We start from the raw sequence: 16,950 nt of genomic DNA, 5'->3' as shown, positions 1-16,950 counted from the left end.
GAAGGAGAGGGGATGAAAGGAAGAGTCACTTCTCTTGCTGCTTTCTGCTGCTCAGTATAGCTGAAGCTGCACAAAGCATCCTGGGGGCCCTTGTAAGAGAGCCTTTGGTCTTTGTGGCTGTGAATGTGAGCTGATGCCAGGCTGTCTCCCTGAGCTTGCAGTTTTTTAGAGGGGAACAATGGCTCTGAGAAGAGGCCACATTCATCTCAGGCTGGTGTTAATAGTGAGGACTTGTCTGGCCATAGCAAGCTTGCATGTTAACTGTGTTACTGCAACTGGCTTTAGCAGAAGCCTGTGGATAAACATGGGTCATGGATGGTAGGCTATGAAAGGCTTTGGCTTGTCCGTTCTTAGACAAGTAACCACTGCCACCCTGTTGCAGGAGGTACTCCTAGCTCTCCTATTGAACATTTCTCTCTTCAGATGGTGGTTTGAAGGAATCAGCCCTGTGGTACTTATGCCTGCCCCCCTTGCCAACTCTCTGCCTTACTGAAGAGCTTGAACCCTTCTGGGGCTCTGTGAGGCTTTATGCCATCGCTGCTGAATGGCTGCTCTGTGAGGGAGACAGTGTGTTGCAGACTGCCCTCTCAAGCCCACCTTTCCTGTTTCCCCTAGTTTCCAAGTCCCTAATCTGCTCTGCCTCCTTCACCCATGCCATAGTTCCTGGTCCTGGCCTCTCTGCAGGCTTCCCAGCTCCAGCACACAAGGCCAGATTCTTGTCGTCACTGCTGGCTTTTGGCTGCCTGGCTTCTCAGTCTTGCTGACTCTGTGTGGGGCTTAGGTACAGCTGTGTTTGGTGATGGCTGTTCTGCTACTCCATGTGCTCGGCAGTCTGACAGCCGTGTGCCAGAGGGCCTGCAGGGAGTAGTAAGTGTGAGACAGGCAAATGAGTTGCACTGTGGTTTGGAAGGTGTGCGGGACTGGCAACTGGTGGCGAGCAAAACTTGAGGGCCTGTTGGTGTGACTCTCCCTTCTGGATCAAACTCCTGAAACCCTGTTCTGTTCCCTTGTTTTTCAATGGTCATCGTGGGGTAGTGTCTAAGGACTGAAAGTATGTAAGGGAGCTTTTTACCTGGTCCAAACCAGCACCATTTATTCTCTTATATTTCATTCTCCTCTAGGTTCACCAGACACTCTCTCTAGACCTTGCAGAAGTCCTGAATGCAGTCATCTTCAGGAAGAAGAAGCCAATCCTGCTGTTAGGTATTTTGCATTTGTTACAGGGATTTGACTGGAAGCAGCTGCTAGTACCATGCTACAGGCAACGAGGGAGAACTGGTGACTATGGGATGGAATGGTGTAGGTGCTGGTGGGAATCTGGAAGCTTTGGTCCATTTGGCTTTGGGAGTACGTAACTGGTAGTGAGAAAGGGCAAAAGGGAAATGTCTGGAGTTCTGCTGTGTTTGGACAAATCTTCCTTGGAGGTTGGTAGTGACATCTGGAACTGAGCATGAACTGGGATAGCGTCACAGGGAGGAGACAAACAAGGGAACTCATGTTGCCATTCCTGCCTGCAGCTGTCAGGAGCTGCTGGGCAACTCCAGTGGGCCCTTAAGCCTAAATTTTCTCTCCTCATCCTCTCCCATGTTATTGCACAGGCACCAACACACAGGGCAAGGGAGAGGAAAACACTGACACACACTAATAAGCGGCTCCCTGTCTAGTGAGCATCATCCAGTTCCTGAGAGCTGTGCTGCGACAGAACTTCTCCTCCCCTCTGCTGGTGATCGTTGGCCAAAACACAGCCCAAGGTGCTACACAACCACAGCCGTCATCACTGCAGGATGCTGCCTTGCACCCCCTTGCCATGCGGCAGGTCTTCTCACTTGTTGTCAGTCTGCAGAACCTTTTGGTGCATGTCCAGTTGCAGGTATATAAAATATGACTTTTGGAACAATACCAATGTTGTTGGGCTTCAAGCAGGTACAATAACCTGAGGAGAAACCACCCTGTTGCAGAATGTAAGGGGGCTGCCTTTTTTTTTTCTTCTGCCTGCATTTTCCACCCCTTACAGACATGTGATGAGGAGGAGGGAAAATGCTCTTGCTGCAGCATGGCGCAGTGAGAAAGAAGGTAAATCAAGCTGTGTGGTACTCCCTGCTGCTGAATCAGATAGCTGAAATTCTCTGTACTAATGACGATCTCTGTTTTCCCATCTCCTGCTCTGCAGGGATGCCACACCCATAGGGACAGAGGTGGGAAAAGTGTAACAAATCCCAGTCCCACCGCCACGCCCCTGGCAAGGTGCTTTGGAGGGTAGTACATCAGTGTACATTTAACTTGCTCAAGTGATGTTGGGCTCCAGGGGATACATCAGCTTACATTTAACTCTCTTGAGCTATGTTGGGCTCCCATCTTTATTCTTTGGATGCTGTTACTTAATATTTTTTTTTTAGTCTCAGAATAAGTAGTTGTGCCTTTGTCTGGCTCCTTGACGTGACAGATAATTTGCAGCGTGTTGCATCCCATGAAGGAGATGAAGGGTGTTATTTTCCTGTGCTGCATGCTCTTCAGATCCTGCCACTTTATGAATTTTCCTTTTGCAATAGCTGTTGACTGTTATTTTTCTTCTTTTTTTCCCCCTCTTGGTATTCCAGAAAGACTTGCTGCTCTCTCAAGCCGTAGTTGCCTGCCTGGAAACCTTAGTGGAATACCTATATATGAAGAACCAGGACGTTGGTAAAGTCTTCCTGCTCTTTCTTCTCCTGGGATTCCCTCCTGCAGTGATTTTGAGCTCTTTGATCTCCATCCAGTAGCGCCCTGGAGCAGATGCTTAATGAGTTTATGCCCAATAAGAAAAATTATTCATATGCCTAAAGTTAATCATGTGCTTTGTGGGATGAAATCACAGTGCCTGGCTCCCCTGCAGGCATGAGCCCTCACTTTGGCTCTGGACACCAAAACGCTTTCCAGCAAGAAAAAAGTCATCCCCTATCCCCCCATATGGTAAGAGTGAAAGGTTTAGGAATGGAGGGAGTATGGGAACAATCTTTCACTTCCAGGCCAATTATAGCAAATCTTTAGACCGTAAATACAGGGGAGAGAGGATCTGAATACGATGTGTCTTCCACATGGACAGTGTTGGTCACAGTTTGGCCCTGAGGGAGGGGAAGGGAGAACGGGGTACTAGACAACGTTAGGGAATGGAAGCTGGAAATTCTAGATTTCCAGGGGCAAATGCAGACCTTGGTTTCCAGAGTCCATGTCAGACCTAACATATACCATGTTAGCAACATCAGATAATATGACAGTCAGGGGAAAGAATAGACCCTTCTGCTTACTGTCAGCCTCCTGCCACAAAGTCCAGGTGCTGGCTCTGATCTTAAAACGGACAGCAAGTTCTCTGTACCCTGTCCTGTTCAATTCAGTCATTTAAACACTGAGAGAGAAGGGGATGGAGTGAATGAACACAAAAAGGGACATTGGTGGGAGAGAGGAAGTGGTTGAATGAAAATGTAATACTGCAGATGAATGACAGCCGGTAGCTGAAGGGAGGCTATTAAAAGGCTGGGTGAAGAAAGAAAAAGTTGGCGTGTTATGGGGAGGTTCCGCTGATTTGGGATTAAGCTAATGAAGTGCTGCTTCAGCAGCAGATGAACCTGTCACTTTGACTGCCTAAATTCTTGCTGTGGTGCAGAAGTTCACAACAGCGATAACAGGAGTCTCCTTATTCCAAGCAGAATGAAGGTCATAGCTATGTTTGACTGAAAGATGGAGAACGCTGCAAAGAGCGCGGCCTGGACCCTGCCTCTAGGAGTTGCCTCATTTGAGGCCTTCTAAAACCTTCTCTTGGTTCAGAGATTTTTCTGGATGTGCAGAGCAGGCTCAGTGCACAGTGCTGGCACCTTCTCATTTCCACCAGCTAAAAGATACCCCCAAACATTTTACATTATTTTTTAGTGTTGTTTTCCCATAGAAAAGATTCTTGTAGTGGAAATAGGGAGGTTACGTGACTGCCAGTGGAAGAGGGACCTTTCTGAAACTCTCGTGAGTTGCCGTGGTGTAACAAGTTATATCAGTGACCTGTTGTAATTGTCCATCCCATGCAAGAAATCCACCCTAACCTGCAGTAAATACAAGGTGGTAACACTTCAGCGTTCAGTGAGAGACTTCACGCTGTCACAGACAGTGACCTTGAGCCTTATCTCTGTTTATCATATATGCTCCTTATTAAGAACACTTGCTCTGCTGATTGTTTGCATTGCTGCCATCAGCCTGGCTGGTCCCTGTAGTATGCTCTCTGATGCAGATCCAGGTTCGGTTTGTGCAGCTAATGTTATAGGTCTTTCTTCATTCCCCAAAGGGTATTCTGCAGCTAAATAAAACCCGTGGTCAGGAAACTTGTCCTCATATTGAAACCAGAGGGTATTATTTTTGAAACCCTGGGCTAAAGATATCCCCTTACTATTTTATGACGTGCACCCCAGGAGAAGGTTTCTCTTCCTGTACCAGCACAAAAGATGGACAAAATGTATTTTCTGCTTTAAAAAGCTATTAAGCTTTTGTCCTCATGACTAAACTCTTGCCCAAAGAGTGACAGATTAAAAAGCAAGTAAGAACAGAGCAAAATATCCCTTTAGTGTTTCACAGCGTGGGGTCTAGAAGAGAAAACTTGGGATCAGTATTGAAGACTGTCCTTATCCGAGTCCAGCCTGTCACTTGGCCGATTTTAAAGCTGTCTTTGATTGGCTTCTCCTTCTCTCCCAGCTCTGCATGTTGCTTCACAGCCCTGGCACCGATTCCTGCTCTTCACGCTACTCAATGGGGGCCAGAAGTCCTTTCTGCAGCCAGAAGTTCTCAGGCTGATGACTTTGGTGAGCAGGGGAAGGGCAGGGTGTTCTCCATTTTTCCAGTATGTTGGTGCAGTGCATGTGGGTCGGTTATTGGAACTTGCCCCCTAGGCACACACAATCTTAGATACTGCTGTGGCTTTGTCTGTCACTATGTTCGTGCCCTGTAATAATGATTCTTTCAAGTGAACTTCCCTTCCGCACCCTGCAGAAACCAACTGCTGTTAGTGAGCCCGTCTTGTTCTTCTGGTGTTTGTAGCATTTATTTATATCATTTAGGACCCCTGGGGAGAAGAGGGGAAACCTGCAGAGAACATGCAACTGCTGTTGCCAGTCAGGGAGCATGCTGTGGCTCTCTGGAGGGCAGAGCTCTGCTTGGCATCACAGCTCGCCTCTCCGTCTTTGACCTTACAGACCTGACTTTTCAGGGCAGGGAGTTAACCACAACCTACTACCCTGCTGTACCTGAGGCCTGCAAGCAAGAGAGGGAATGTGGTCCTACCCAGCAGAAATACTGAAGATAAAGCCCTCATGGCAGTGGATGAGAGGAAGGGGTTATTAATGTGAACCTTCTCCCTCCAAATACATGATGGGCCTGTGAATCTTTGTTATTCTTATTTCACTTTTTAAAGGTTACCTGGTTCATTTCAGTTCCTTCCTGACATAAACCAAAATAAGTCTGGTTATAAATCAGATCACCGTCAACACGGATATTTGCACTGGTTCTATTAGAAGTGATATAAAAATCAGGCCTGTGGTTAAGGTGCTGCAGCATCCCATTCCAAGATGAGTCACTGTTAGAGTCTGTGGGTCTTTCACTATTTAATGCCTCTATTTTTTCCTTTGTTCAAGTTTCTGAAATATCAGAGCAGCAATATTATTTCTCAAAAAGAAATCAGCCAGATTCTCCAGGAGGCAGCAGAAGCCAACTTAGCAGAGCTGCCTGAGGCCACGTCTCGTGCTCTTCACCTCTTCCTTTGCCAGGTAAGAGAGCGGTGACTGCCTTGGAAAATGAGAAGGGCATCCCTGGAGGATTGCTTTAGCCTTTGATGAGGAGCCATAAACTTCCTTTGAGGAGGTTATAGTAAGATGAAGACGACTCCTGCAGCTGCTAGCTTGGCCTACTGCCTTGAGGGATGTACAGGGAAATCGGAAAGAGAGTGATGCCAGCAGCTGCCAAAACTGTGTCATCATATTGGGTGGCCCCTTGATTCCCCCCAGATCAAAGTCTGAAGGTCTAATTGTTCTGTGTGGAGATGAGGGAGGGAGGTATGAAGGAACAAGCCCAACAGTTTCCTGTTGGTCTGGAAGTCGTTCGTTCTTCTGACTGCTCAGATTCAGAGCAGTCATTGCCAGGTGGAGCCAGTGCAGTCAGGGACCATTCAGACCTTGCTGGAGCGCCTCCTGGGACAGAGGAGCACCCGTGTGAAACATCAGGACATTGTGTATCCTTTGCTGGGCAGATGCCTTTGATAGGTGATGTGAGGGTGGTAGGTGTAACAGAGGTAGAAGGGACACTTAATCCTTCCCTTGTTCCAGCTGAAGGCAAACAGAAGTGGAAAAAGTCCAAGCGGTTGTTACACTTGGCTAACTTTGGGATGAAAGACTTCATCATCCCCAAATTTGAGAAGACATTTGGGAAATGAGGAGACATTTGGGATGAAAGATGGGTGTCTCTGCTGGGATTGCATTCATCTTTATGGCAGAGGTGGTCTGATGAAAGGGGAGCAGGCCAGGGAGCCTGTGACTTCAAAGCAGTAACGATCCCTGTATTGATTTCCCCGGGGGATGAACAATCACTTAACCTCTGTCTGTGTGCTAACCAGCGCCAGTGTGCCTGTGAAGTCGTGGAAACCCAAAGATGACTTAAGCACTTTCAAAGTACAGCGAGCATTTGGAAACTGCTGAGTGGAGTTACCGAATTGCGTTCTGCTTGGCCTTAGAGTCCTCTGCTGAGAACTGAGTCCTCCTCTTCTCCGTGGATGGGAGGCAGGGCCTGCTCCCAGATTACTTGTGGAGAAAGAGGGAGCCTGATGCAGTATTTGTTTATTTCTCAAACTGTCTGCTTTTGCCTTCCTGTTTTCATCACGCTGCATTGCCTCAGACAGGTAGCAGTGATGGAAGTGGCCCCGGCAGTGATTTCCTGTTGGGGTGGGGACTTCCTCCATTGTGGGACACTGTCATCAACCATGTGCAGGGTATGTCCTGGGTGAGGTGTTTGTTATCTGCGAGGAGTAGCTTGTCCTCGTGCTTACCCCCAATGTGATGCTGCTGCTCTGTGGTGGGATGCTCAGAGCGCAAGTTGTTCAGGTGGAGACCATCCAGCCCCATGAAGTTCCTCTCCACTGCCTTTGCTTGTCTGTACGGGGGTGAGGGAAGGTAGAGAGGAGGTCTTGTTACATTGCTAAAGTGGCTCCTCATTTCTGGGTTTTCCACATATGAAGAAGCCTTCGAATCTTGGTTGTTAGGAGGGGTTTTGGATACGGTCAAAGAGCAGCAGTGGTGGCTACCTGAATAGGATAGTCGTGAACATGGAAGGCAAAATCCTCTGGTCAGAAACAAGCTTTGACATTGGTTTTGTCAAGAAAGGGCTTTCTTGAGGTTCACCCATACTGATGTTTCTCACACGTGTTGGGGGGGTTTCCATGGCTTGGGGGAGGGTTGGTGTAGTAATGAAAACCTCCTGTCAGCAATGTGTCAACTGTGGGAATTCCTGTAGCACGCTGGAGTTTCAGCCATGCCTTCCCTTCGGTTTCCGCTCATGCCGTCAATGACAGATGTCTGGGAAGTGTGGCAGTGTCCCTCTCACACATTGGAGACTGAAAAGAGACGATACGGTGCAACGCAGCAGAGGAGCAAGGCAAGACTGGAACAGGAGACCCCATCCTGCCTTTTATTCCCAGTGAGTAGTGGAGAGAAGATGGACGAAGGAAGTCATTTGTAGCTCATTTTCAGAAAAAGGTGTGTTGAAAATAATTTATAAAGCCCAGTTACTGAAATGGCTCCTCGTTTCCTTTTCTGTGTGGGATGAAGCTTGGGTGATGCTCTTCAGTTATCAAAATGCAGAACTGCCTGGTGCAAACGATGTCATACACGGGTGGCAGGTGCTATGGAAGAGGCGCTCTGCTCATTGCCTTAGCTGGTGGTGCTGCGGGATGGCCCCTTTCCTCTGGGCTGGCAGGGGTGTTTGGGGGGCTCCGGCCAGGACCCCTGGGGAAGCAGATATGCTGCTTGTCCCACTGGGAAGAGGAGACTTCAACCAGTTCACGGATGATCCCCTAGGCTACAGCCCCAGACCCCCGGTTGCCTGTTGCCTCCAAGCCCTGTAAGCGCCCCTTTCTCGTTGTGGCTTTAATTAACGAGGTTCCTTCCCTTGCAGAGCCGGGGGAAACCCTCCCGCAACGGGAGCAGCCCCGGGGGGCGCGGGGCCCGGCTCCCTCCAGCCCCGGCCGCCGGTTCCCCGACCCCGCAGCGCCGGCGGGAGGCCCGGCGGGCCCGGCCCGGCCCGGGGCGGGGCGGGAGCTCAGGAAGTGACACGGCGGGGCGGGGCGGGGAAGCGGCGGCGGCGGCAGCGGCGGCATGGCAGCGCGGCGGGCGTGAGCGCCGTTCCCGGTACCGGTACCCGGCCCGTAGGTGAGGGGGGCCGGCTGCTCCGCGCCGCGCCGCCCGGCGAGGCAGCCCGCGGGAGAGGGCCGGGGGAGCCGGGCGCTCTCCTCTCCCCGGGGGGTCTCAGCGGGGCCGGCGGCGGCTGCCCCGCCGTGGCGAGGCAGGAGGGAAGGGCGGAGGCGGGGGCAGCCCGGGGGCCGCTCCGAAGGCACGGGCGGGCAGGACGGCGGGTAGGGGGTGGCCGCTGCGGCGCTGCCCCCCTCTACCGCCGGCCGCTGCCGGAGGGAGACCCGGGAGGGAGGGAAGCCCGGCTGGCCGATGAGCGGGGCGGGCGGGGCGGCCCCGGAGGTGCCTGGACCTTTGGTTAAACGGCTTTGCCCTTACCCGAAGGGCTCTGCCATCACCGCCTTCTCTCCCTCCTGCTCGCCCCTCGCTCCTGCCGGAGCCCCGTGTCGGAGCGGGTGCGAGGAGCAGACTGCCGGCGGCACCGGGGAGGCAGCCGTCGCGCCCCGTGGGTTGGCATCCCCTCGTGCGCTGCCTGCCGCGTCCACTTGACACGGCGCTGGGTGGGTTTCCCAGCGGGGTAGTCTCGGCTAATCCGATTTCCATGCCTCCGTCTCCGTGCGATTGCCATTAGTTTCAGCAGTGCTTGAAAGAGGATCCCCATCTCCCTGTGCCCGCAGTCCCCCGAGCCCCGCGGGGTGCTGCTGACCCCCTCCAGCGGGATGGGAGGCACGGAGGTGGGCTAGGACGGATCCGTCCCTGGTGGAAATCACAGCAGCTCGCTGGCTTCGGTCGGGGCTGCCTAACCCCGGCTGGCAGCCGTCCCTATGATATGCAAGATCTGATTTTGGTGGTTAAATGACTTTTGAGGTAAGCAGATGTAAACGGCCGTTGTTTCACTGAAGCACCTGATCCTGTAAGCTCTGTATAGAAATGCCCTAGCAGAAGAAGTCTGAGCAGTCTGCGTTTCACTTCCGAAGCTTTTGGTTTGGCTGTGACAAGATATTAATCCTTATCTGGTTGATGGAGGAGCGGCTCGGGGATGGATTCGTGGGGTGGGGAGTTTTCATTCCTTGTTTTGTCATGATGTGCTCCCGGGGCAAGCTGGCTGATGATGCTTTTCCCCCTGCATTTCAGTGCCCTGCAGAGGGGAAGGGGGGTCCTGTGAAAGTCCCTCCCGGGAACCGAAGTGTGGCAGCATGGTTCTGCCTTGCAAGCTCATTAAGTGAATAAATCCCAGGGATGCTCGGTTCAGATGGGGCTCCTGCAGGAGAATTTATAAAGTCATTAAAAACATTTTAATGGAAAGTACTAACCATCTATAACGCAGCATCTGTTGTCGTGTCTTTGGAAAAACACATCTAAATTAAGAGAATGGGAGACAGCGAGACAGACTGGTGGGCTTTCTGCTGAAGCAACCAGCTGGCTGGGGCTGCAAGGGAATATTGGTGGAAACTCCTTCCCATCTGTAGCATCAGGCCAGGCCCTGGCTCCCTGGACTGCTCTGGGAGTGCCGGGCAGAGCTGGCTTTGGCAGGGATCGGTTCAGGGAGGAGCGGGGAGGGAAGAGAGGAGCAGCTCTGCGGTGTTTCTGTCTCATCTCGTCCCTCAGCGGGTGTGAAGACACGAGGGAGGGTTCATGGGGAAAGCATGGAGGAATATCTGCAAGAAGCTTTGGCATCCTTGGGCTTACACAGTCCGGCCTGGAGAGGAGGGAATGTCCTCTGCTATTGAAACAGGGTGAAATAGGCAGGGCAGCGAAGGGAAATAAGCTCAGGCTGGTCTCACGTGGCACCAGCAGCCTCACTTTCCCTACAGGTGAGGGCAACAACTGGCTCCTGCTTCATTTTCACTGGGGTGTTTCAGCCCTGATGGACGACGGTGGTCAGTAGCTTTGGTGTGAGAATGAGTGTCAGCAGGGGAAGGGGTCAGACAAAAAGGTGATGGGCTTCCGATATGGTGTGGTTCTCCGGTCCTCTTCGGACCTCGTCCCATGGCACAATCTGTAGGGCTGCTTCAGGAGGATTTGTAAAGTCATTAAAAACATTTTCACTGAAAAATGAAACCATCTATACCGCAGCATCTGCTGTTGTGTCTCTGGAAAATCCTGTCTCCGTTCCAAGACTCGGGGGCAGCCAGACAGGCTGGTGGCCTTTCTGCTGCAGCAACCAGCTGGCCGGCAACCGCTTCGGCCGAGAGCCATGTTTCGCTCTGCTGCTGCCTGAGTGGGTTTTTTTGCAACTCAACGTCTTCCTCCTTGGAGCGGCCGCGGGGCATCCTCCGGCCACCTGGCTCCCATGTCGGAAGCGGGGACGCAGGGGCCCCTGCCCTGACCAGGCGTGCTGGGACTGCTGTGGGCAGCGTGGCAGAGCTGTTGTGGGCAGCATTTCTGCTGTTTGCCTTTCAGTCTGGTCTGGAGGCCACCGGCTGCCTCCAAGTTCTCTCTTCGATTCTCCACGAGCACAGCAAATAGCCAGCCTGGTCCTTACGGCCGTGTGCCCCATCCGAGGGGCAAACAGGGGGCCAGGTCCCAGGGCAGTCACAGTTTGTGTTTTTGAGTTGCTGCTCTTCCTCCTCCCTGAGACCCTGAGAGGGAGCGAGCAGCTGTAGGGGGCTCTGCAGAAGGGGGACCCGCACCTCCTCGCTGAGCCAGGCCTTGGGCCCTTGGGTCGTGGTTTTTGGTAGGGTGAAGCAGTCTCTTGGAAACCAACCAGGCTGGTGGGTCCAGCAGAGCATCTGCTTGCTTGGGCTGGAGAATTTCTCCTTACAGCCTTGGCTTGTCGGCACGCCTTGAGGCCTTCAGAGTGGCTGGAATATGCCTTAAGCCTCACGCCACAGTGGGCAGAGGGGACAGACGCAGGGCCTGGCATGGGAGGCTTGTGCTGCCATCTCGGCTCTGCATTGTGTCCGAAATGCAGGGCATGATGCTGAGCCCACACCGGGGGCAGCTGTGTCTTCCTCTGTAATGCTGGTTGTAGTTACTCTGATCTGTTCCCTTCCAGGGGTGCTGCCTTTTGCAAAGCACAACAGTAAAATAATGCAGAGGGTTTCTCGTGTTTGCCTGATGCCGTTTCCTTGCCCGTGCCAGGGGTGCGAGGGCGCTTGGCTCAGCCTCGGCAGGAGGCGCCTGGCAGGAGCGGGAGCTGCTGCTGCTCCTTGCAGGGCTGGGAGAGCTGCCGGTGCTGCCTGCTTTGCTTCACTCATGGGCCTGAGGTTGAACAAATTATATTTGTTTAAAAAAGAAAAACAACAAGAAAAAAACCCCCTAGATTTGGTGTGAAGAAGGGATTTGTTTCTGTTCCAGCGTTAGGGCATCGCAGAGGGAGGCTCAGCTGGGCAGGGGAGCTTGGGCTCAGGAGGGGAGCGGGACGGCAGGGTGAGGGCAGCTCTGGTGGCCTTACACACCTGCCTTTCCCTTGGGAGCAGGAGGCGGCTCAGGGGGTGCCTCTGAAGGAGCTGCTGCTGCTTCTGTAATTGCTGGTGGCTGCTGCTCAGCTCTGCGGAAACCTCATCCCTGCGGACAGGCCGCCTCAAGTCCCGCTGCCTGGAGGGTGAGGTACTGCTCTCCTTTTCGAGGTCTAGGCTGTCCCAGGGACCAGGGTCCTTGTTCTCAAGGACATTCTCCTCTAGCCTCTCTTCTGCACGTTGGCTCTGTCTGAGGGACCCTCGTGGCCAGGAGCAGCTCTGCCCGACCGCATCCCTGCAGAGCCTCAGGTGCTGCCTGGGGAGGGACATGCTTGGGGCGAGGGGGGAGTTACCACCAGGTCACCCAACTAGTGCTTTTCAGTGTGGGGCACACAGCTGGCACCCGGCTTGTAGCGAGGGGAAGGGTCCAGCACCCCAAGAGGTGAAATGAGACAGCTGAGCTGGTCAAGCTTGGTGCTTGAAGGAGAGGTGGACTTCAGCCCCTTGGCGATCCTCCTCCTCCCTTCAGCCCTGCTGCTTCGGTTGCTCGGCTGCTCTAATTCGCAAACCCAGCAAAAAGCTAGCTGTTATTTTGGGGAGAAGGGGTAGGACTTAATTTTTCCGCTGGGCTGGTGCTCGGTCAGATCCCTGGGGGCCCAGCCAGTGCGCAGCTGGCAGTGGAGGCAGGTAGAGAGGAGGGGGAGACCAGGGCTTCCCTTGCAGGGGAGAGCAGGCCGGCTGCAGCATCACCCCGTGGCCCTGCTCTGGCCACTGTCTCCCTCAAACCCTTTGCAGGGACAAGGGAGAGGCGGGCAAGGACCCTGGTGCCGAGGGCGATGTGCCATCGGTCCTGAGAGGCTCGTGTGACTTCTCCCTTTGGTTAAGTCTCCTCGCTGGTCATTGGTTTTGTTGGTCCATTTTGTTCCAGGCTGCAGCGGCTGACATGGATTTTCTCTTCATCTGCCCCTTTCTGCTGGCGCTGCTGCTGTCCCAGGGCAGCTTCGCAGACCTGGAAAAACAGAGGATGGACTCTGGCTTGGAAATCTGTATCCTTCTCTGCAGCCTGCCCCTCGTGTCCCGCGTACGCGCTCACTGAGTAGGAGGGAGCTCGTGCGCAGGGAAAAGGTCAGAGACCACGGAAAGGGGCACAGGGGGGTGGAAGAGAGAGGACCCAGAACTGCTAGGCAGTTGCCTCTGCTCTTCTGTAGAAGGGCGTTAGCCGAGCTCCTGGGTTTGCTAAGCAAGTGCCTGGGTCGGTGCAAGAGCAGAGACGGCTTTTTCAGTGGTGCCTGGTGTTCTCCCGAGCGCAGCGCTTTTCCTTTCTGCTCCAGCATGCTGGGTGCTGAGCACGTTTCCCAGTCCGCTCTTGGGAGTAGCGTGGCCAGCTGGGTGACAGAGCACGCCTGAGGGTCTCAGTGCTTTGGGGTCACTGGCTGGGATGATGGAAGCGGGCTCCTGGGCTTGTGGCACTCGGTCTGCTCTGTGCCACGGGCATTTATTGCCCACAAGGAGGTGAGATAATGCAAGCCCTCCTTAGCACACAGCAGCATCCCCTGGTGAACAGGCAAAGTATGAAAAGGTATTTAATACGTGTGCTCGTGGAGACATGTATGGGGAAGGTGGAAGTTCATGTTCTCCTCCAGCCCATCAGCCAGAGCGGGGGCTGGCAAGTACAAAGCTCCCCATGAGCGCCCAGCGTTGTTAAGCTCCCCCGCTGGGGTGTCCGGGCAAAGGGGCTCACTGGAAACCCGTGTTTCATCCTGGCTCAGGTGCTGCCCCCCAGCCTTCAGGCACCCCGTGGAGAACTGGGGGGCTGGGATGGTGCCGGGTGCCTGGCGGAGAGGGAGGGTGGGAGCATGGTGGGAACATGGTGGGAGCGTGCCGACAGCGCCCTTGACAGCAGTGCAGATAAGAAGCTGTTTGAAGTGAAGCGCAAGGACCAGATGAACGCGTTGAAGAACCTGATCGAGCTCAATGATGTCAACCAGCAGTACAAAATCATTGACATCATGCTCAAGGGACTCTTCAAAGTGAGCTACAGCCCTCTGGGCTCGGCATGCCGTGGGGCTGGGGAGGGTGGGCAGGAGAAGCGGGGAGGGCCAGGGGGCCTCTGTGGGGTCAAAGAGAAGAGCTGGGTGGGCTTTAGGACCTGAAGGGAGGACACTGTGGGTCTTCAAAGCAGGGCGGCTGGGGCAGCACCCCCGGGGTACAGGGAAGGGCTGGCAGGATGGGGCAGTAACTGAGGGCTCTGGCAGGTGCTGGAGGACTCCCGGGCTGTGCTCATCGCTGCCGACGTGCCTCCCGACGGACCTTTCCCTCAGGACGAGAAGATAAAGGATGGTAGGTCCTCTCCGGTCCTTACCCTGCTCCCTTTTCCAGTGCTCTGGTGCATCGCCGACATTCCTTCTGGGGCTGGCACTGGGGTAGGAAGGAAACCCCCATGTACCCAGACCAGACCTGGGCTGGTCCCCGTCTGTCGGGGACCCTATTGCTTCCTGTCTGACCAGTTCGTACTGGGGAGCCTACCCGTTTGCCCTCAGCCTCCCCAACTCCTGGCGGGGCCGTAGGTGCTGGCGGGACAGGGCGTGCGTACCGGTGTGCCGATGGGGTGGGTGGCTGTCCCCTCAGCATACTCCCACGTGGTGGAGAACACCGCCTTCTTCGGGGACGTCGTCCTGCGCTTCCCCAAGATCGTGCACCACTACTTCGACCGCAACTCCAACTGGAACAGCCTCATCCGCTGGGGCATCGGCTTCTGCAACCTGACGGGCGTGTTCGAGCAGGGACCCCACTCCCAGGTCCTGGGGCTGGTACGGCTCCTGGTCTCCCCCCGCCGCGTCCCCTCTCTGCTGCTGGGGCTGGGGGGTGAGGTTTTGGGGGTAAAAGGAGGGCAGGCAGAGGGCAGGGGGAGTGTACGCCACATCTGAGGGATGTTCTTGGGCTGAGGGATGGGGGAAGAGCACAGAGGGGGCTGATGGGGAGGAGGGGACCCTAGTCACAGGGGGTGTGGTGTGGGAGGCACTGCTCCCCGACGCGGTCTCCGCTTTGCTCCGCAGATGGCTCAGGAGCTGGGAATCAGCGAGAAATCACCTGATTACCGCAATCCCTTTAAAACGGACCACTCCGAGGTAAGATGGCAATGCCGCCGGCTCGCTCCGTGGGCTTCCCCATCCCCGTTGTGGCTCCAGGCAGCTGGCTAGGGAAGGGAACGGGTGGCTTGGTGGGGAATGGCCAAAAATCCCCAGCACGGAGGAAGCTTGCCCAAAATGTGTGCATCAAATTCCCCAGCCGGGATGCAGTTGGTTTTGGGTGCCCGGTGCCATCTCCCCCCTCTTGTGGCCATCTGCCCCATGGGAGCATCGGGACCCCATTCGCCTCGTGCCACGTCCAGCCTCGAGCCCTCTGGCATCGTGGGGCTTGCACGATGGCTTCAGTAGGTTTGGGGGGTGGGGTGGGGGGTGCCTCTGGGAGGCTGCGGGAGCTCACCCATGCTGACCCACCGCTGTCACACCGCAGTTTTTCCCCAGTGCCGACACCTTCCAGAAGGCGCTGCGGGAGGAGGAGAAGCGGAGGAAGAAGGAGGAGAAGCGGAAGGAGATACGCAAGGGCCCGCGCATCTCTCGCTCGCAGTCAGAGCTGTAGCACGCGGGGGCTCGCGCCTCGCAGTGGGGGCGATGACGCCGGGACGTGGAGCGGCTCGCTCCCTCTCGGCGGCCTTGGGCTGGTGCCCGGCGGCCCCCTTTCCGTTTGTGCCGTGGGTTTTGTTTTGTTGCCTTTCCCTTTCGTTCAGTGGGGGCCGGATGGCGGTGCCGGTGGGTTGCCCCAACAGGGCTGGAGGGAGCTGAAGTGGGGTACCCCTTCCCCAGAGCCAAAGCACAGACGGGAAGGCAGCGGGGCCATCCCCTGGGCTGGTCGGGGTGCTGCCACCCGTGGTGGGGTAGGGCAAGGGGGACACGCTGCGGCTGAGCCCCGCAGGGAGCCCAGGGACCACTCCCCTCCACAGCACTGGGTGCCCCACGCTGAACGTGCCTCCTCTGTCATGGGTGGGCTGGGGAGCGCATCACGCCAAACAGCCCCATGAGCAATGCTGCTTCTCTCAGTTTTGGGGGGTTTTTTGTTGTTTTTTTGTTTTGTGGGGGTTTTTTTAAGCCAGTGATCTCATTGGCACCCCTCCACCCAGCTGCTACCTCTGCCGGATCAGCCCTCCCCTCTTCCCAGCAGCTGTTTTACCAAGCAGCATGCATTTCATCGGTCAGCCGTAGTTGAAAAGGCCGACGGCGCCGGTTCCCGGCCTGATGGCATCCCACTCTCCTGGGCGGCTACCGCAGCACAACCCCACAGGGAGGCAAACGTGCAGTAAATTTTTGGGAAGGAGGGATTTCAGCTCTTGGCCCTCTTTGCAGCTGATGTGTGCCCGTAGTGCAAGCACCGCTGATGCTGAAGGTGCTGGGGTACCAGCCCTGAACCCCTGTGAGCCTGTCCTGCACCCCACGCCCTCCTGCCCCCGTCCCTCTGGTGTGGGGCTGATCCTAATTTAGTCCCCCAACCCCCCCTTCTCCGGGGCACAGCCAGCTACAGGCATGTGGGGACAGCAGGGCTGAAGCAGGGAGGGAGCCAGCCGATGGGCTGCGACCCTCTGTGGGGCGTTTGGGCTGCAGCGGGAGCAGAGGCGAGGGGCTGGCCCCAGGACCCAGCACAATGGTTGCTGATGAACTCACCCCAGAGGAGGCTCTTGTGGAGGGACTGTCCCCGAGAAGCGGGTGGGTGCTCTGTGCCGAGCTGGAGGCACCGCGGCCTTCAGGAAAAGGGAAATGTCCTGAATTTGTAACTGCGGAGCCGGGTCCATCCGGTGGGGGGGTGGCAGTGGGTGCGTGTTCTGTTTTTCTTGAATAAAATTGACTTTTTTTTTTTTTTTTTTTTTTAAGTAAAAGAAGCCAGGCTCTTGCTCCTGTTCCTGGTGGGAGCGGGCATCGGGTCTGGCCCCTCAGGAGGTGAGGGTCCGTGGGGAGCTGCGGAGAGATGGAGATGCGAACGGGGGGGGGAGGACAAACCCCTTCCTCTAACCTCCACCACCGCCTTCCACCTGGCCTTTCCCCTCTTCAGCCGGGCTGGGGGCCCGGGGGTGCCAGCTCTGCCCCTGCCGGGTT

The 16,950-nt window shown here is 55.2% G+C and overlaps 2 protein-coding genes across 5 annotated transcripts in view; both read left to right on the top strand.

Moving 5' to 3' along the window:
• Nucleotides 1-6,738, top strand: part of MEI1 (meiotic double-stranded break formation protein 1) — a 38,210-nt gene extending 31,472 nt beyond the window's left edge. The window contains exons 25-31 of the mRNA XM_076336896.1: nt 1,122-1,203; nt 1,665-1,870; nt 2,598-2,679; nt 4,708-4,814; nt 5,643-5,774; nt 6,126-6,235; nt 6,617-6,738. Of these exons, the coding sequence (XP_076193011.1) occupies nt 1,122-1,203; nt 1,665-1,870; nt 2,598-2,679; nt 4,708-4,814; nt 5,643-5,774; nt 6,126-6,235; nt 6,617-6,698 (801 nt within the window). The 3' untranslated portion in view covers nt 6,699-6,738. The remainder of the gene's footprint in view (nt 1-1,121; nt 1,204-1,664; nt 1,871-2,597; nt 2,680-4,707; nt 4,815-5,642; nt 5,775-6,125; nt 6,236-6,616) is intronic.
• Nucleotides 6,739-8,362: 1,624 nt separating this feature from the next.
• CCDC134 (coiled-coil domain containing 134) lies at nt 8,363-16,713 on the top strand. 4 transcript variants are annotated; one of them, XM_076336883.1, is made up of 8 exons: nt 8,363-8,423; nt 11,825-11,949; nt 12,732-12,849; nt 13,712-13,833; nt 14,059-14,143; nt 14,432-14,613; nt 14,860-14,931; nt 15,320-16,713. In XM_076336883.1, the coding sequence occupies exons 3-8, from the start codon at nt 12,747-12,749 to the stop codon at nt 15,443-15,445; spliced, it is 690 nt and encodes a 229-aa protein (XP_076192998.1). In that variant the 5' UTR covers nt 8,363-8,423; nt 11,825-11,949; nt 12,732-12,746; the 3' UTR covers nt 15,446-16,713. The 4 variants fall into 4 exon arrangements, with proteins under 4 accessions (XP_076192998.1, XP_076192972.1, XP_076192989.1 ...); XM_076336857.1 differs by lacking the exon at nt 11,825-11,949 and having other exon boundaries at nt 8,372-8,423; XM_076336874.1 differs by lacking the exon at nt 11,825-11,949 and having other exon boundaries at nt 8,398-8,419.
• Nucleotides 16,714-16,950: the final 237 nt, after the last annotated feature.

The sequence above is a fragment of the Aptenodytes patagonicus genome, chromosome 1, assembly GCF_965638725.1.
Source record: "Aptenodytes patagonicus chromosome 1, bAptPat1.pri.cur, whole genome shotgun sequence".
Lineage (NCBI taxonomy): Eukaryota > Metazoa > Chordata > Aves > Sphenisciformes > Spheniscidae > Aptenodytes > Aptenodytes patagonicus.
The sequence above is the reverse complement of the archived record's forward strand: the minus strand, read 5'-3'. Positions and strand labels throughout refer to the sequence as shown.